Source organism: Eptatretus burgeri, chromosome 18 (assembly GCF_056783735.1).
Source record: "Eptatretus burgeri isolate ZD-2024b chromosome 18, Ebu_testis_v1, whole genome shotgun sequence".
Classification (NCBI taxonomy): domain Eukaryota; kingdom Metazoa; phylum Chordata; class Myxini; order Myxiniformes; family Myxinidae; genus Eptatretus; species Eptatretus burgeri.
The window spans coordinates 4,769,849-4,790,773 of record NC_140978.1 but is presented as its reverse complement, the minus strand read 5'-3'; the positions used below and the strand labels follow the sequence as shown (position 1 = coordinate 4,790,773).

The 20,925-nt window shown below is 41.4% G+C and overlaps 1 protein-coding gene across 3 annotated transcripts in view; it reads right to left on the bottom strand.

Annotated features, from left to right (window-relative positions):
* Positions 1-20,925, bottom strand: part of LOC147008505 (ephrin-B2-like) — an 86,695-nt gene that overhangs the window by 18,980 nt on the left and 46,790 nt on the right. For all 3 annotated transcript variants that reach the window (XM_085864441.1, XM_085864438.1, XM_085864439.1), the window contains one exon: positions 13,407-13,750. In XM_085864441.1, coding sequence (XP_085720567.1) covers positions 13,407-13,750 — 344 coding nt within the window. The remainder of the gene's footprint in view (positions 1-13,406; positions 13,751-20,925) is intronic.

The window sequence follows — 20,925 nt, the reverse complement described above, 5'->3', positions numbered from 1 at the left end:
ATAGGTTTCACCTCTCAAACATCACCCTACTGCTATATTTTGAAGACCAAAATTTGGGGGTAGGGGAAACTAAAATGACTGTAGTTTCACTCTGGATGGGTCAATCTTAACAATATACCACTCATAATGTCTGTCTATGTACCCTCTACCTGAATCAAGAAGGTTTATGCAAAATATTTCATTATGTAGGTCACCAGAGGTCAAAAGGACACCAATTTTAGGGCTTGCCCAAAATTGACCATAGGGCAAGTCATGTTGCCAGAATAAAGTAACAAATCACCCAATGGTGATTTAAACACTTGGAATGCATATTTTAGAGGTCTTCAGATGATTCTAAGGGGACATTATTGAGTTGCTTTTGCAAAATTTTATTTCAGAACAATTGATTTTGAACCGTTTCTTGTAAATGCCTAAAATCCAGGGTTTCGGGGGTTGGGGAAACCATAATGACTGTAGCTTTGGAGTGGATAGGGAAAATTTGATAATCTACAACTCAAATTGTACGTCGATGTACTCTCTATCATAATCACACTAGATTATGCAAATTATGTCCATATGTAGGTCACCAGAGGTCAAAAGGTCACAAATCTTAGAGGCTGCCAAAATCATCTTTAGCACAACTTATTCTGCTAAAACAAAGTAGTAAAAATGAACAAAAAGTAATATCAACTTCCAGAAACTATATTTTAGATGTCTTTAGGTAATGTTGAGGGCTTGGAAAGTATCCTCAGTATTTTGAGTTCTCAATCTTCATCATCATCATCATCATCATCATCATCATCATCATCATCATCATCGCAATCTGATTCAATATCAACTGTCATCTCTAGTTCATCCTCCTCATTTCGCTGGTTTTCGCGTTTGTAATTTACACATCGACGTACATTTCAACCCATTGTCTATGCAGCCACACTCTCCCTTTTTGCCAACGCGTTTGAACTGGCAGGCCATCACTTTCAACACAGCTTCAGGTGCCAGAGTTCCGGTCATCCAGTCGATGGCAATTGAACTGCTATCATCTTCTACCCATCCATTTCCCTCAGGATCAGGAATTACTGATTTTGTCTCCAGGCTTCGCTTCCAAATTCCTGCCTGGTTTGTTAGCTTTATAAGACTATCTTTACAAGGTGGAAGAAGGTTTGACTCTATTTCCCCTCTTTTGGCAAAGAACACCTCGTATCGGAGTTGATTTACCTGTACAGTTTTTGTGGATGATGCATACATGAGACATGTGAAATGTTGCAAAGTATCAAACATTTGATCGGATATCTCCCATGCACTTCCAATGTTGAAGAAGGCACATTGGAATTCACTGTTTGATCACATTTTGTCCGGTGGTCCTGTTTTGCCTCGTCCAACGAAAGAACTTACAGTGTCACATCCAGTGTAAGCATGATAGCTGAGAATTGCACCATATAGTTCATCTTCAAGGGATATCCTGAGTCGAGAAATGTCCACAAATTGAGTACGTGTCTTTGTTCCCCTCTTTTGATACAAAGTAGCTGGAATGTCCTTTGCAAAGGAAAGTAGTAGCACAAATACATCTGTGTCCTCAGAAATAACAATTACAGTTTGATATCCAGTGTCAGCGGCATGCTTCGCATGAAGTATTAACCGTATGTCTGCCTCTTCTTGAGAGGACTCAAGTTCACCCATTTCACAACTACCACCGATCAATATCTTGTCACATCTTATGCCACATGTCACTAAAATAACTTTGTCTTTAATCAGGCTACTCTTGTTTTCAGTTTTCCAATCTGCAACCAGAAACTCAATAAGTTTTGTCTTATTGTCAGCTCCTGATAAGAAGTTCCTCCATTTTTTTATTTTGTGTCCTGGCGCAATGCTGCTGAATTTGATGCCGCTGCCTGCTCCCCTTTTGAGCCTTTCTGCGTTCTTGATGGAGCTTTCCTTACACACATAAAATACAACATCTATTCGTTGACTCATCACACCTTCCCTCAAAACAACTTTCAGGACAGACGTTGAAACCTCAGCAAATGTGCTATTTTTCACATTTAACTTCTGCACAGTGCTCATGCCATCGATAATTCATGCTGAGTTCTGTGGGAGGGTTTCTACAGGAGGTACGCTTTCCCCAATTTTCTTCATTAGTGCTGCTTTTTCAGTCTTCCTTAGCGACCCATCTTGATTTGCCAACGCCCATGGTAATGGGCCTAGTGGATGAGACAGAACCTCCTGCATGTCCGGCTCATGACCTTGTGCGATAACAATCATTCTGGCAAAAAGATTGCAATTTGCTCGTCGGATGACCTCTTTCCCTTTGCATTGCACTTTTTTTGTACAAACATTTGCAAATGTCTTTAGCTTTTGCTTCTTAATAGTTGCATAGAAATCTACAGCATCCGGTGCCTCCTTTTCAAGACGATCAGTCTTGAACTTCTGGTATGCCTTTTCGCCAATGCTTTGAGCAGTGAAAAGATCCTTCTCAACATCTGCTGGGGCCAATGCACCAGTAGAAATGTTCACAAGAGAGTCCTCTTCTGATCTGTAGGGATTTATTAAAGAAATCTGAATAAGATCAGTGAGTGATTGGACGGCTGACTGATCTTTTTCAATTCTCTTTTTCTGCAAATCCGGATGGCTCGAAGTGGAGGAACGAGTTCCTAGCATTGCTCTTAGGCGATGAAGAAACATGCTGTTTCATTTGGCATTTACGTAACAACGACGAATTGCACCTGGGTTTAAGCTAAAGCCTCTTGTGCCACCTGACGTGTGGGTATCCTTATTTATTGTTTCTTCAATTGTTCGGTCCACTAGTATTTTGCCAAACGGATTATCAGCTCCTATTTGAACAGAAAATGCTCCGCTCATGAAGTATTCATACATTTCAGGATGATGAATATCTAACGACAACATTTGCGCATCGTAGAATGTCAAATATCTGGCATAGTTTAAACGGTCATACGCGAAACACCATGGGATCATGTGTCTGATTGAGGCCAGGTGCAAAAGCCAATCCCCTTCTCTTGTTGCCCGCAACAAACCAAGCATAACCTCAACCATATCTAGAAAAGATATCCAAAATGCTGATAGGCTGCCATTGTCATTCTTGAGGAAGGCGCGGTACTGTTGGAAAAGGTGAATAATGCGAATGCATGAAGCATTAGACATGGCATCATCTAGTGTCTCATGAGATACATCACTGGCAAAGTCTTTTAGAACAGTTAAAGCTTTAAAAGAACTTCCGTGTGTGTGTGCCTGCAAAGGTATTCACATTTTAGGTATTCACGAAACCCTGGATTTTAGGTATTTTAGATATTTACAATAAATGGTTCAAAATCAATTGCTCTGAAATAAAATTTTGCAAAAGCAACTCAATAATGTCCCCTTAAAATCATCTGCAGACCTCTAAAATATGCATTCCAAGTGTTTAAAGCACCATTGGGTGATTTGTTACTTTATTCTAGCAACATGACTTGCCCTATGGTCAATTTTGGGCAACCCCTAAAATTGGTGACCTTTTGACCTCTGATGACCTACATAATGAAATAATTTGCATAAACCTTCTTGATTTAGATAGAGGGTACATAGACAGAGATTATGAGTGGTATATTGTTAAGATTGACCCATCCAGAGTGAAACTACAGTCATATTAGTTTCCCCCTACCCCCAAATTTTGGTCTTCAAAATATAGCGGTAGGGTGATGTTTGAGAGGTGAAAACTACCAGAAAGCTGCCAATTTCACACTGCTATCACCTCAATTCCTCATCTGTCGGTCCTAAAGTATCAAAAAAACATAGTGAGCCTTTGCCACCAGAGATGGTCCCCATATCTGGTCTGGCCCATGGACTAATACTGCTGCATGTGCTGCCGCTGGTCTTCTGGAGAGAGGAGAGAGGTTGCTGCTGCAAACTGTGACCTGCACTGATCCATTGCATGCCTGGACAGGACCCCAATGGCCAAACGGGCTGATGATGGATCCACACTGAATGCACAAGCAGTGCTGTGCAGATGAGTTGTTTGTCTCGTCAGTCCCCTTCTGAATCCCATGAAGCCCACTCACCCCCTTCTGAAAATGAAAAAGTAAGGCGTATTTGCTAAGCCATCGTGGTTTCCGAGCACATCATCATTATTTATTATCTGCTTGTGATCGCCGCTGTGCAGCCATGCTTTCTTCCCTCTCCCTGTTTGCTGTGTTAATAAACCCTTGTTTTGATGAAAGCTTGTGTGGTCAATAGGAGCAGGCTCCACAGTGCTTAGATAATTGCTTGATTAACCCATTAGACAGGCAGATTGGGTCCGCAATAATGTTCCTCAAGCGTGGAACTTCAACGACCTTCACTTGGTTGTTCCTGTCTGCGATTCTGCCTTGGCCATTGCATTAAGAGATGCCAAATTAACCTGGCAGGTGTGAATACCTTTTCATCCAATACATTCTGGGTGGCAAGGACATCATTGAAGACCTTGCAACTGTAACATTGTTATTATTATTATTATTATTATTATTATTATTACTACTACTATGACAGTAAAATCTGCATTATGTCATTGCTTGTTTAGTCCTGCAAAGTTTTGAACTGTCTCATGTGGGTTTGATTCCTGACCTGATTATAAACTGTCAGATTGGTAATTCACAGGCAGGGTGTTGCATCACAAAGTACAATATCTCTTGGATGGACGTCAAGCTCTGCTAATGGCATCCAAGGCCAACTGCACTTTTGGATTACTGACTTCCTCTACTCTCGTAGCTAATGTGTAGCTCTCAACAAAACCCTTTCTTCTCTTCTTGTCAAAGCTGAAGTACCCAAGGGCAGTGTTCCAGGCCGTATTCTTTTTCTTAATCTTCATCAATGATTTCTCTGACTCTCTGGAAAATCTTCTTTATCTCTTTGCTGATGACGTCACCCTCTGCCGTGCCATTCCTCATCATTCAGATAAACAGGCAGCAGCCTCTTCCCTCTCTTCAGACCTTGACAAAATCCCAAACTGGTCAAACACTTGGAATATGTCTTTCAACCCTGAGAAATATCTATCTCTATCTCTATCTCTAAAAGGGCCATACTGAAACCCCTCTCATCTACTTTCTCAACAACCCTCTCAAAGAAGTTCAGTCACTCAAACTCTTGGATCTCACTCTCAGCCAAGACCTTTCTTGGGCAAACTACATTTCAAAGTTGGCCTCCAAAGAGAGTATGGACATCCTCTGTCGTGCAATGTCCTTTCTTGGCACACATGAACTCCTATCCACCTACAAGGCTTTCATCCACAGCTTGATGGAGTATTGCTCTCCCCTCTGGGATTACTGACTATTTATTATCGTGCATACAAAGGCCAATTTTTCCCTCCCCTGCTTCGCACCTTGCTCAGCTTGATGGTGTGGAAACCGAGGCCTTCAAGATCATTGAAATCTCCTGTAATGAAGCCGAGTCTATTGGTCTATCACTTTGCCATTGCCGACAGGTCAGTGGTCTCTGTCTTCTTCCGCCTCCTTTGTGGTCTTGCCAACTCTGACCTCTTCATGCTTTGTCCCCTCCCCCCCAGGTATCTGCAGGGTGCATGTGGTCTACCAGTAACCTCATGCTGGTGAAACCCCAAAATCCAGAACCACTGCTCATTTGTTCCTCCTTTTTTTTGTTACCACCAGTGGAAACAACTTCTACATTCTCTTCAATGTCATTTTTCCATCCAGGTCTTCAAGAAAGCTGTTCACCATCATTTCATGATCAGCCCCCATCCAAAACATGATCTTTATTTACACCCATTAAACTACCCCCCCTCCCTCTCCCATATTTTGCTTCTGTATCCATCTTGTCCATCCCTTGCATTATCCCCTACCCTTCACCATTACCCATGTCCCTTGTTTGTCCATCTCCATCTATTTTCTCCCTCGGCCCTATTATTGGCATTCCCCCCATTCGCTTTCTGCTCTTCCTTTTGTTATGTTGTGTCCTGATCTCTTCTGGTTTCCAGCTTTTCCACGAGCCTTGACTGTATAGAAAAAAAAAAACAAAACCTGGGAGTCCTGGGAGTTTTGCCAGCATTAGCTGGTGGACATGTAATAACCCATGGTGTCGTTCGAGAAGAGTAGGCAAGGTATCCCCAGCACTCTGGATTTCAATTTCCTGCCCACATTAGCTTCAGTCAAATGTCAGGCCAAGGCAGCCAGTTCATAAAATTGCTTGGGCCAAATTTCCCAAAGGCCAATCCACAAGAAGGTGAGATTAATTGTGGCCATTAAATAAGTAGTAGTAGAAGTAGTAGTAGTAGTAGTAGTAGTAGTAGTAGTAGTAGTAGTAGTAGTAGTAGTAGTAGTAGTAGTAGTAGTAGTAGTAATTAGTTGTTTATATTCTCACTTCGGCTTTGAAAGCATTTTTCTGTTTTATTTTTATTATCATTGGTTAGAATCAGATTATTTTGATGAACCCTCACATTTTATTCGCTGACTCGTGTTAAATCGTTCATGAAATGATTATGCTCATTAGTTTTATTATTTAATCTATTTTTATTTACACTTGAGTTTGACAATCAGTGAAGGAAAGAGCATGTGTGCAGGACTATAAGGAAAAGGGGGAAAATGAGAAAGAAAAGTGGCAGTTTCAGTGAGGTGGCATCATAAGTGATTATTAGTTGAAAGTTATACGAGAGGGGCAGTCATAAAACAAGTAGGGATGGGAAGGTTTTTGAATGGAGTATAGACAAGAGAAGAGAAATTGCACAAGGTTCATGGAAAAGCTTATCTGGTTAATATTGTCTTCACCTAATAAGTTACAAGAGAAGGTCTAGAAGGTGACAGTTCTGTTTCATGGCTCACGCCTATCAGTAATTGCCATGTGTTTCAGGGCCTTGGAAAAAAGAATTATTAACTAAAAATTGACCGAAGAAAGAAACATTTTATGGTGTAATTCCCCAGCTTAGGAGCCAAAACTGTTTTAGTTCCTCCGGTTCGCTCAGGTGCCCAAAGTCTCACTGCTACTTCGCTGAGGCCTCACATTTCCTCGTTGTCCAACAGCTTCTCAAGTTTCCACATGTTCCTTTGCTTATAAAGGTCCCACAGGTCTCTGAAGTCCGATTCCTTACATGATGTCTCGCAGCAATTCCAGAATTCTTATCCTCCACAAAGCTTCTCAATTTCCCCAGTTCCATCAGGACTAACAGCTTCTCTGGGATCAATAGCACCTCTAAAAGCCTGACTTAAGTTCCCATTTATTCCACATTTCTCAGTACGTTTGTTTGGCATCTCCTCCTCTAATGCCGCTATGTATCTTCAATCCATAATGTTCTAGAATTTTCTCTCCTCCTAGTTTTTCAGTGTTTCTAAGACTCATGTCACCAAGGCTGGCTCTCCATTTTCTTATGCCTTATTTGCAATGCAAAGTGTCCATTCCAAGGTGCTTAACTGTTTGGAAGTGTTCTGAGTTGTAAGCAGAGCTGACTGATGACTGGCCACAGAAGACGTGATTGCCCGTAACCGTCTGTGAGCAGGCTTGCTACAAAGGACAATGTCGAGTTTATTTTGGTGCCACATTTTTTGATGCAATCCAGAATTTCCTCCTCTTTTGTCTTTCATTTACTTGCGCGTCAGTTTCAGCTTTCACAATTTATCCTGGCATTGCTTCACAGAAGGATGCATGTCTTCCTTGCATAATAGTTGCATTGAAATGTGAACAAACACCTTTTCGTTTGTTGAACTTGACAGCAGTTTAGCTTTCATATTTCTATTCTTCAATGAATTTCCAAAATGCCAGTGATTATTAAATCTCAAAAGAGTGCCAAAACTCAGTCATTGCTGGGTGTGCAATTTTGTATTCCTCAGCTTTACAGGAGACTCAGGACTCATGACAGAGCACTTGGAATGAAATGTTATTATACCAATGCACTGTTCCACCAATTGGAATAAGATGGGAAATTGTCCTGCAGTAACACTTCACTTGCCTAGTTGAAGGTGGGATTTCTTTGCAAAAGGAGGAATTTCGGTGAGAGATAACAGTGCTTAAGCTGTTGCAGCACTCGAACAGTTCGTGCTGTGAACAAAGCATTATATGCTTGAACTCAGCAAGTTCTTGAGCTTCTTCAGCTCTCACAGGCACCAGCTCTGACAGTTTCTCTAACTCTCCCGCCAACCTGAGTTTTCCAAGCAAAATGTCAGAAAGTTATCTCACGATTTGCCAATGATTATTCTTTTGACTCAAACAAGGTGTGACATACAACCCAAATGATAATCCAAGTCTGGAGCAGCAAAACTGACAGGTTGAACATTTCCCAAACAAAATTTAGATAATACAAATAAAACTAGAACGGCACTCAGAGGAGCGCATACCTCCGCGAGTTTACGTTTTGTATCCCACTAATAGGCCGGATCTGCTGACCTGAACCAAAATCGAATTGGCTTGTTCTTGTCATCTAACTAACTTGTCCACCATGTTTTGTCATAATCTATCCACACCTTTTTGAGATATCGTGCTCTATATCGTTCTTGGCCCCATTTGTCAATGGTGAAGAATCACTTTAAAAATTTAAGGATCCAGATCCGGATTCTGATCTTCACCAAAATCTTATCATTTAGTCCTCATCACACACATAACCTGTCCAACAAATTTCGTCTGAATCTGTCTTCAACTTTTAAGATATGCTGTTCACAGACAGACCGGCAGCCAAACAAACAGACAGACAGAGGTGAAAACATAACCTCCAACCACCTTCAGTAGTGGAGGTAAAAGTTGACTGAGGGTATCTCTGGCAGGCCAATAAATTAGTTTTACTCATGCACTTGGTTTACTGCACCTGGTGTTGGCCTAATGGTTCGGGTGGTGGGCTTGGGATCCAAGGATCCTGAGTTCAAATGCCACCTGGCTGTTGAATTAATACCAGGTGGGGTTGACTATGCCTGTCATCCTTCTGAGGTCAGCAAAATGCGCGCCAGCATGCTGGTATCCTGTGTTGGAGTCGTGGCCTGCCCATGATTGCACCCAATAGCCAAGTCGACTGCTTAGGCAGCACGAATGCTCTCCACAGAGTATGGTCCCAATGGATTGATGGATAGATTTGGCTGACTGGGCATCAATATTCACACTGCACAGTTCACTCTAAGAATAATATCTCATCCATGAGCATGGAAGAATAGTTGAAAAGTTTGTTTTAGGCAGACATAGGAAAAAAATAGGACACTGGACCTGTAGCTTACCTGGGCCCTGGCCTAATGTTGTAACCCACATTTGGTAGCATTCTGACTGGTGGGTCTGGAGAAGATTTTTGACGGAATTTACGCAGCCTCCATTTTGACACATTTCTGGTCACGTGATTGGCATGACCTCCGCAATTTAACATCAGGACCCTGTCTAATGTTGTAAACCAAATTTGGCAGCATTATAACTGGTGGGTCTGGAGAAGAAGATTTTTGAAGGAATTCACTGTCTGTCATTTTGACCTACTTAAAGTGATGTAACCACAACAAGCTTTGCATTCCCCATTAGCAGTCAGGAGCAAAACCTTGCTGCCAAATTTCAGCTGGATTGGCCCAGCAGTTTGACCGGAGAAGTCGAAATAGGAGACGGACAGATGGACAGACAGACGGATGGATGCACGGTGCATGATGAAAATACCTTGGTTGAAATTCCAGTTCGAGATAAGCTAAAAAGAAGGACCAGCAGGAGGAAAGTCAAACAAAAATGAAACGGATGGCAGGATAAAGAAATGATGAAGTCAGGAGATTTGCAAGAAAATTATAAAGTTAAACGTTGCATATAGAAAGGAGCAGAGACTTCCAGAGAAACCAAAGAAGGAAAAGTCTTGACAACAAAGCTTCCGCCCTTGTGGAGTCAGAAACAAAGTGTCATGCCAACTCGTCATACTCCTTAAGCCTGCTGCACACTCGCCGATGTTTGCCAGGTCGAGTCAGGTCAGGTCAGGTATGGAGCATGCATCGGAGCAACATGTCACTGCTTCCACATTCCGCTGCTACTCCAGGGGCCTCCGTCTGGCCATCCCCCAGGCAGATGCCTGGCCCATCCCCATCTCCTTGAGATGCCGATCAACCCCCTGCAACCACGAATAATGTGGGTGGCCCATTGGCCTCCTCCACTCCTGAGGCTCCCTCGCTGAGAGAATCTGGTGAGCAGGATCAACGTCAGGAAAACGAGCCACATGTTCATACAGCCACATCTGACGCGCACAGCCTATGTAAGTAACACATCTCATTTGAGTCTCTCTCAGCACCGCTCGTTGGACACGAAGTCTGACCAGTGATAGCCAAGAATTCTCTGAAGAGACCTGGTACCAAAGGAATTAGGTCTCGGTCTCAGATCCCTGGTCAGAGTCCAAGTCTCACATCCATAGAGCAAGGCTGGAAGCATCAAGGACCTGAAGACTTGGACTTTTATCCTCCTGCACAGGTACGACAGCGCCAAAACCCATGATCCAGTGAATCCATGACTCCCCAAGCCTGACCCAGACGTCCATTGACCCCTGGGTCACAGCCAGCAGAGACATGAATATCACTGCCAAGGTAAGTGAATATCTCCATGACCTCAACATCCTAACCACAAACAGGTACAGACAAGATAGCAGCATCCAAGATGTCATTGAAAGCCTGGATGAAAGATGGATGGTCATTCGCCAACACGATGCAAAAGGACCATCGGCATAGAATCTTGCACAATCTCGTTTTGTTGTAGACTGCTGCACATGACACTATTGTCGAAAAACAAAATGGCGATTAATAAGAAATGCAGGAAGATGATGAGAAGGGTGAAAGTTCTGAGCAATGCTGCTTTGGCACTCATGCTGGTACGTCACCGACAGCATACCAGGACAAAGAAGCAGTTGTGGGTAAAGCACTGGGTGGAGAGAAGACCCCACTCCGTGAGCATTCAAGAACTTGCTCGTGGAACTTGCTGCGGAAGATGAGCACTCTCATGCTCACTTCCACAAGATGCATCCAACACTCCTTAAATGAGCATGTCAGTCCAATGAATGCTACGACCGGAAGTCATGGAAAGCTGAAGTTTAATTGGTCGATACGTTGCGCCGCATTGGCGATCGTCATAGACTGACATAAATTGCACGACGATGCCTGACTGTTGCCAACAACTCGTTGTAAAAGTTGAACATGAACATGTTCAATTTTTACGATGATTGCCGACACGCCTGAAAACCTTGTTGACGATGGTTGTCAACCGCCACACATTACATGATTATCAAAGACTTCCACATACAAAACTGTCGCATTGCATCAGCTAGTTTGCGACGGGCTTTACAGGCTACATATTCACATCCCTGCTGAAAGTTTCACATTTCACAAACAAAAATACGATCCTATTTTTTTGAAAGCTAGATGTTAAGAACACAGCATTATTGATGCTTTTTTTGTTAAAGAAACAAATTATTTTAGAAATTACCACTTTCAACCAAAATAAACCAATAACTTTCCATGTTGTTGAGGCAGCAATGTATATACTGTATAAAGTGTGAATAATAAGCATTAATAGAGAGAGCATGGGTGTTTAAACACAGACACTTAATGATATAATCACACAAAGTCTTGACAAACAGTAAACACAGCTATCGATATATGTGAGCACACCTGTACAACAATGGTTGAAATCCACTTCAACTAAAACTACTTGCGTTGCAGATGAGGTAGATTAGTTTTCCATTACGAATGGCATACTCAGTGTCCTGGCGTGACGAGCAGCCTTTAAACGAGCCACCATGGCAAAACACGCCAGGCTGCTCATCCTGCAGGCTGCCGAGCCGACGGGTGGCCATAGAATCAATTTCCTACATTAAGCAGTTTCGAACAGCCACTATCGGCATGCACAAGCGATTAACAGCCTGTCCGGCATGTTCATAGATTCCGTTGAAAACGGTTATTTGTCTCGACTGCAGAGAACAGGATGGGAACTGCAAACGTGCAGTTGAGAAATGTCACTGGGCTTTGGATTTTGGATCTTGAGTTAAGAGCTAAGACAGAGATAGCAGTGCCACAGGCCTCAAAAAGTTGTATTGTGGCTCAAATATATTGACGTTTACACCCGTGAATGCGGATTAGAGCTTAGGGTTTTATTTGGACTTGGAGTCAGGATCTTGTAGGTTTGAGCAACATGACATGCCTGTGTATTAAAGCTTGAGCTGCTTTTAACAGTGCAGATCTGTATTTGTCATAAATAAGCAAAATAATAATTCTAACAAGTTCGAAACTTTATTATCATTCTAAAATAGGTTAATTAGTGAGGCAACATGAGCTCAGAATTATTTCAGATTAAAGGGTCGTCGTAACAAGGTGGGTTGGTCAAAAAGCTAAGGCATAGCCTGTGGGCATTTTAGCTGATGGAAAGATACACAAATATTCCCGCTGCAAACAACGCCACGGGATGCCTGGGAAGCCCAAGTGGAGGAGACATCCAGCTAAGCACATGCCGAAGGACGGTGAAAGTATAGAGACTGTTTATGTTTCAGGGATATTAAAACAGTAATGTATTTGTTCCATGCTGTAAAGCACACCACCAGAACGTCAACTATTCAGTGCCAAGATTATTCTCGACTCCAAAACCAGCCATGCCATTGTCCACCCACAGACTTGTCTTACACCGGCTCTCCACACCCACTTGACAACCTTCATTTTAAGTTACTTTTTCTTCTTTATTCTGTACGACAACAATGATCTCGGTTCAGTTGGAGGCATGCATGCCTATGACTTGCCTGTTCTGAATTCAATTCATGTTGCAATTTAAATCAGACTAAGAATTGTAACTAGTGCACTGGGAGAAGGAGACAATGCTTTAAGAGGTACAGCATCTTTCGCAGGGGATGTTAAGCCATCTGAACCACAGGCTTGCCTTTGCTTGTGGACGTTTCTAATTAATTCGTGTGTTTTGCAGTGTCTTTCACAATGATTGTGTCATTGGGCAGGTGCCCACTGACTCGATGGGTTGAACTCTTCACATTATTAGGACACATTTTTCTGGTTGTAACTACCGCAGTGGTCCCAGGAGATTCCATGTATGGTAACCTTTCAATGGGAAACCAGATCATATACCTTTACTTAGTAAAGCTTCAGTAATGAACTGAGCACATGGCATGTCGACTGATGAGCACCTCATTATGGTGCTAGTGCGAGAATAATAGAGAGAAAAGTATGACATTTTCATGGACCACAAGGGGACTTCATGGGTCAATGAGTCATTGGTCAAAAACAGTTACATTCAAAGGGCCCTTGCAATCTAAGATGGTCAATCTTGCCTGCACAAAACCTATCCACATGTGGCCCATGAATGGAGGCACACAAAATATTCCACATGATAAGTATGAACTAATTATCACATAAAGTGTCATTCTCATTGTCACATCATATCGTTGCCTGGGTGGTCACTTAGCATCAAATTAATTCTCAACAGGAGGCTAAACAATATCACCACCCCTAAATTATAGTGTTAGTTTGACTCACAGATGATGAAGTAGTTGTGACCGTGGCTGAACTCAAGCCCATAGAAATTTGGGCTGAACTCCTGAAACTTGATGGTGTACTTAACGTCCGTGTGTGGCTGATGGCAGTTGAGCAAGAAACGATTCTCATGAATCGTTTCGCAATCCTCCGCTTGTTGCTTCGACACCAAGTACAGACGATAGAACTCAGGAACAGGTGTTTTGGCTGGAAATTGACCCGATGCTTGAGCATCGTCTCTACTCTCAGAGGTGTCCACATGGTTGCCGGTCTTTGCCCTCGGACAAATGATGTCTATCTTGTCTCCCAGGTTAGGATGCAAGACGAGTGTGCCTCCAGGACGGAACCTACACAATGATAAGAAGCCAATGGGACAATTATTATTATTATCATTATAATTTTTCAACATTATCTAAATATTTCACACTGAGACATAAGAAGTAAAGAAAACAATTGTATTTGTCATGAGAATGCACCCCCATGTCCCACCCTCCCCCAGCCTAGCTACATCAAGTGGACCCCACGAGATTTCGCTTTGGAACAACCTGAGCACTTCCTGCATCATCCAAGGCTCACATCAATGATGACAATTACTCTGAAGGACATTTGGTCAAAGAAAGGGTAGTGCAGATAGAGTGGTGCCATGAAGGAGAGAAAAATACAGTGTAGAGGAGAAATCCATAGCAATTGTTAAAGCACTGCAATTTCCATTTGGTATCAAACAGATGTTTCCAGCATGTGACATATGCATCACCACCAGACTTGCTTAAAATAAATACCGCCGAAAGATGGACCTCTATTCAAAACTGCTGCTAAGAATTTATATGCAAAACTACCTCAACCATGTTGTGTGCAGAAGGCACATTCAGCCCTGGATCCTGATTGCTTTGTCTCGTAACCCAATCTGGGCTTTCTGACTTTTCATCAAAATTAAATCACGGCATTAATTATCACTCGAACAGAGCTCTGGTTCCGAATGTTTCTTAAAGCACGGTTATAAAACACCAAGAAGTGACATTTACACACCATGCCATGTCTATTGTTAAGTAGCAATAGCAGAAGACATTTGTTGTGAAAACACCTGCTCTCCAGCTTGAAGACAAAGGAAATGTAATTTCTTTCACACAAGGTCGCCATCACTTGAAAGAGAATTTGTGCAATTTCCAAACACAGCACGTTTAACTCCTGATGGAGTTAATCAGCCAAGACTTGGTGCTATTGATTAGAAAATTAGAAAAAGGTACTTTAGCTCATTGATGGGATAATTATCAATGAAATAACAGTGACCGGCAAAAAGTTATTATAGCCAAGTGTTAAAAGCGACTATTTTAACTCCAGCATAAGCCCAAAGGAATGGTGTTGCACACAATAACGCAAATGGAAGCGGCATACGTGTTGCTATACCAATAAGCTTCACCATTAAAAAAAAAAATAGCAATTCAGTTTGTCATAAAGCAGATAGGATGAAATATGAACAGAATTTTAATTCAAATCTTTCACAATGTGTTATTGTGAGATTTAATTTTGATAAATTTTCCCCGAAGTATGTGATTCAGAACAGCACGAGCCTTCTGTTCAACCCTACATCGGGATTAGCTTGCAGTGAGAATTGGGTCATGGTTATAAAAAAAAAAGAAAAAGTATTAAAGCTGAGAAAACAACTAAATGAATAGGGATAGAATTACGAAACGCGAATTGGATGCGAAAATTCATCGCGAGATCTCAACCCCGAGGTTCTGAATTCACCTTAATATCCAACCTTTTTATCCATTACAAAACCACTGTTCCTTTCAATGTCTCTTCTATCTTAAATCGCTGCTGTAGGTCCCTAGCATAGCCCTATGGAATCGCATTCATAATCTATCCATTTCCGATCCAACTTCCCAATTATTTGTCGTCTCTATCTTTCCAATCACTTCTTTCTGTGCTCTTATTTATTACATGTGTTCTAGCATACCTCCGTTTCTTCGCTTTCTCTGACGTTATTTTTTTAACTTTAGCCATTCCACAACTACATGCTGACAAGCCACTAGTCTATGTGATGATGTATTCACCAGGGGCATGCTTTTCATTTATACCTGTGATCCCTAGTCCCTGCCATACCTTTTGTAAATTTTCAAGCTTGATATTTGTTCCCTTGATGTTCAAGCCACATTTATATAAACCATGTATTATCTAACTTACTTTTAAAACATGAACAGACATCTGTGCTTAGCAAACGCTGCTTATCGTGGACATCAAAAGGGCAGCTTTCGACACAAAAAAGGCAGAAAATAATGAGTTCAGGGTCTGGTGCATTTGAGAACTGTGGACGTATAAACCTGAAATCTAGAGAGTTAGAGATGTGGAGACAAAGAGCGTTAACAACATGAAAACAGGGCCTACGTTGAGCTTTGGAAATGTTCAGGAATATAAGCGTTTTCACTCAGGTATCAGGGTAGGTAACTGGTAGCATGCTTATCTCTGAAATCTGTGTTTCTGGGCTAAATCCCTGGCAAAATCAGATATAATTACGAGAAGGGCACTCGGTGGACGTAATGTAGGCAGTGGACCTCTGCCACGTAATTCCTGATCCACAAGAACAGATCGAGACCAACACAATTTTGAAATATCATGCTAAACAGTACTATATAATTTTTAGCCCTATCTCTCAATGGTAAAGAATTACTTCAATAATTAAATAATTCTCGTATTCTGATCCGGATTCGGATCTTCAACAAAATTGAATAATTTCTTAGATGTCACACACCCAAAGTGTCCACCAAGTTTCATCCAAATATGTCTACAAATTTTGGAGATATCATGCTATATATGATTTTTGGCACCATCTCTCAATGGTGAAGAATCACTTTAAAAATTACAGTAGTGGGATCCGGATCTTCACCAAAATCTAATCAGTTCGTCCTTGTCACACACCCAACCTGTCTACAAAATTTCATCCAAATCTGTCAACAACTTTTTGAGATATCCTGCACACAAACAGACAGACAGAAAGCGGTGAAAACATAACCTCCTTCACCTTCGGTGGTGGAGGTAATAATTGCTGCCTGGTCTAACGCCAGCAGAAGACGATGAAGTTCTTTCGATTTTAAGCTGACTATCTTGTCTGCAACATAAATGTCAAATATCCTATGTTATCCCCCACCTGAAGAGAAGGCTTTTGTGATAGTACACCACACAAATTTGATATTTCCTGGACAAGTCCCAACTCTTCCTTAAGCCTGGAATGCAGTAAATCATGCTTCCTGTTGATCACTTTGCTTCACAACAGCATTTCCTGGTCCATGATCATCATTACCATCCCATGAGAATTTCTTCATAGTGAAACTCCAACAAGAAGTCAGATTAGATCTGAAACCATGCATGATAAGGACTGCTGCCATAAAGAGACATATACAGGCAAAACAGTTTGACACCGATGAAGACAAACAGACAGGCAGACAAGAAACAGGCCATGGCCTCTTTAGTTGAAGTCTCATTGGTTTTAAAGATTAATGAAGCACTTGTTTTGTTTGAACACCATGGACTGTGTTTAAAGTTGACAGTTGTCACACTGACCATTGCCACACTGTCACTTTGCTCACTCCTCCACCTTTTTTAAATGCTTTACGTCAAGTAGATTATAAATGCAATCAGTCTTCTAAATTCCCATATCCTCAAGCTTCACACTTATTCAGGATTCCCCAAACCCTTCAAATACCCCAAATAAGTCAACCCCTGACACACACAGTTCCACAACTTCCTCTTTTCATTACCCTCGAGTATTCCACATTGTGTTCCTGAATGACTTTATGGCTTTTATTCCACAAATAAACTTCATAGAGTTCAAGGGAGCAGCACTGTCAGACACAATGGGGTTGTCAATTGTTGATCATGGAGAGCTGAGAGAATGAATGACAAGTGTGAGACTCAATCTGAAAGTACTTTTGACTGCCCTTTGCCATTGTGAAGAGCTTCAATGACTCCACTGCACATACTTAGAAATTTCTATGTTAGACTCTGGTATATGTCACACTAAAGACAAGTCACAAGATACGAGAACCGTTCAAAATGTGCAAGAAACAACATTTTTTACTTTTCATTTTATTGGTAGGAAGAAAACTTTTCCTGACTACACACACACACAATAAAAAAAAAAATATATATATATATATATATATATATATATATATATATATATATATGTATGTATTGCACCATATTTTATGAGGAAACATTAAAAACAGATTTTTTGAAACAATATTTTATTAGCATTGTTTTGTTATAAATATAAATGAATGAGTCCGTTGTATGAGCAAAAGAAGAAAGCAGCAAGGAGAGCAGTGGATAAGGTGAGGGATAGTTTGGAAAAGGAGGTGTACAACAAGTTGGAAGAGGATGGTGGGAAGAAGATTATCTACAAATTGGCTCGTGACAAGAATGATAGTGAGGACTGTTGAACCGGGGAGGAAGCAACAGTGAGCTGGAGCTTCCGTGTTATGTAGAGGAGAAAGTGGAGTTAGTGTAGATCACAGAGGAGGAGGTGCGGACAGCATTAAAGAGGATGAAGAAGAAAAGAGCAGCTGGCATTGATGAGGTGTGTAGAGAGATGCTAGTTGCTGTGGGGGAAGTCCGAATCAGTTGCATGAAGAGGCTGTTGAATGTACATATGAGAAATAGTTTGATTCTGGAGGGTTGGAGGACATGGCTAATTGTGCCCATATCAAAGAGGAAGGGTACTGTTCAAGATATGGGGAAGTACAGAGGAATTACACTCCTAAGTCATGTCATGAAGGTACTGGAGAGGACGGGAGGATAAGGAAGGGTGGGGAGATGGAGATCGGCGAAGAGCAGGAGTTTAGAAAGGGTAGGAGAACAACGGATGGGATGTTCATGCTGAGAGGGCTGGAGAAGAGGCTGGAGGTGCAAAGGCAAATTGCATTGGGATTTGTGGATCTGGAAAAGGCCGATGACACCGTCCTGAGAGAGATGGTGATGGCGACACTGAGAGGGATGGGAGTGCCGGAAGCAGAAGTTAGATTGGTGGAAGGGATGTACAAGGGAATGAAGGGAAGAATTTTCGTTGGTCCTGAGATGTCGCAGGAGTTCAGTGTAAACATTGGTTTGAATCAGGGAAGTTCTCTCAGCCCACTCATGTTTATCATGGTGATGGAGCTGGTAAGCAAGACAGTTAATATATAAGGTATTCTGGGGAGGATGTTGTATGTGGATGGATATATATATATATATATATATATATATATATATATATATATATATATATATATATATATATATATATATATATATATATATATATATATATATATATATATATATATATATATATATACATACAATAGGAATCAATTTGTGAATAAAGTTGTACAGATATAGAACACCTGGAGTTAAGAAAACGTGGACTTTTTATGAAGCTTCACATGATAAAATACAGTTGATTTATGTTAAAACCACTTGCTAAGCTGGTTACAGTTTTGAGTTGGCCGAATAATCTGATCCTCTGAGAATATTACTTGTTTTGTACCTGAGCAATGGTTTACAACCACTTTAGGGAATGTGTTAGACTAGAAACCTGCCCGAAAAGATAGATAGGCACTTTATAAAGCTTAATAAGTTTACCTGGGTTGACATTTTACATATTATTGTTGGAAACGGTGTACATTATTATTCTGGGCCATATTCACCATACACAATCTACCAGCTCTGTAATACTGCAGCTCCAAGTCACATTTGTATGACTTGTGTGTGGAACCTGTGTGGCATCTTTACTATCAAGCTAGGTCAGCAAAATAATCTCGAACAAGAAAAAGAGCGATCAGAGATTGCAGACCCTCACCAGGACTTGTTTTGTGTGGTGTTTGTGTCGATTTGTGTAGTGTATCTTGTGTGGTGTTTGTGTACTGGTGTGTTACATAATTAATAAGAGACATAATTACAACTGCCACTTTATAACTGCTGGCAGTGATGACTGGGTAACAAAACATCCTGCTTTGATGCAACCCTGCTTCGATTGGAAACCTGCCCCTGACCCATGACGTTTAAAAAAATTATTATTCAATTGAATTTAGAATAGGATTAAAATAAATTCAATTAAAATCAAATGCAACACCAAATGGGGACAGTCCTGCATTGGAGTAATCAGAAGGAACCAAAACAAGCAAAGATCAAGTCATCAGGCGGAACCTGGATAGGATTTGCATTTCAGGTGTGACTCCACGACCCTCAAACCCATCCAGGCAGAGCAAAGTGAGCCTCATTCAAAAAAAAAAAAATCAAAAAGAACCCAGATCAAAAAATTAAATAATTCTGGCTGCCAGACCATGTGTCCGATCAAGTTGAAATTTAAAACATTTATTCCCCATCGCGACTAGATCATAATTATGAAGTTTCATATCAATTGATGAAGCATTTCCAGAGAAGGCATTATATAATATTTTTCTTCAATCCAATATGGCTGCCAAACCATGTGACCTATCAATTATTCCTTAACAAACTTGTACATCCAAGGCTTGGGAAACATTTGTTTGAAGTTTCCCCTCAAACTGTCCAGCCTTTCTGGAGAAGATTTTTTATAGGTTTTAGGGTAAATCCAATATGACAGAATATGTGTGAACTTTTTTACCTCATGGATAGGTGGTGATATGTGTAAGGTTTCACCTTGATCTGTTCAGCCACCTCAGAGAAGAAGATTTTGGAAGGTTTTTTTTTTTGAATATCAAAACAATATGGTTGCCGAATCACGTGACAGATGACATTGGTCAATTTTTTTTTTCTGTGGACCATTTTATCCCAAGATGACCCTCAAAAATTTCTACTTCGCAGATGTAGCATTCTACATATGCAATTATGACATCATAATGAAGGCACCAATGACATCATTTAAAAAATCACACTTATTCCCCATGAGGAGTACTTGCCGAGTGCCGTTACAATTTTTTCCTTGATGCAGTTTCAGAGACACATAGGTCCAAAGTTATTCCGTTTTTCCAACATAGCTGCCACACATAATGAAGGCACTCCACCTCCTCAAATCCTCAACTGCCATCTTCCTTGTCTCTTGTCCCCCCTCTCTCTCAGCACCACAGAGCCTTTTCTCCTCCTCATTCGGCCCCCTCCCCTCGCTATTCTGCAATACCCCACACTCCTTCAGCAACCCTCCTTACCTCCCCCCCTCTTCCCTCGTCCTACCCTCCCCCGCCCCTCCACCTCCTGCACCCAAAGCCTCCTCCCCTACCTCTTCATTAAAAGTGTGGACCTCAAATATCCGGGGCCTTCGCTCAAACCTTTCAGATCTTTCCATACAGGTTGCCACTGACAAACCAGACATTATCTGCCTAACAGAAACTTTCCTCTCCCAAGACGTGTCTGACTCCCAAGTATCTCTCCCTGGTTACTCCCTCTTACGGTATGACAGACCTGAGTCTCGTCCTGGTGGAGGTGTTGCTCTCTTCATCAAAGACTCTATTCCTCACTCTCCCTGCACTGCTCTCACTCCCCCACACCCCCAGGAATACCTCTGGCT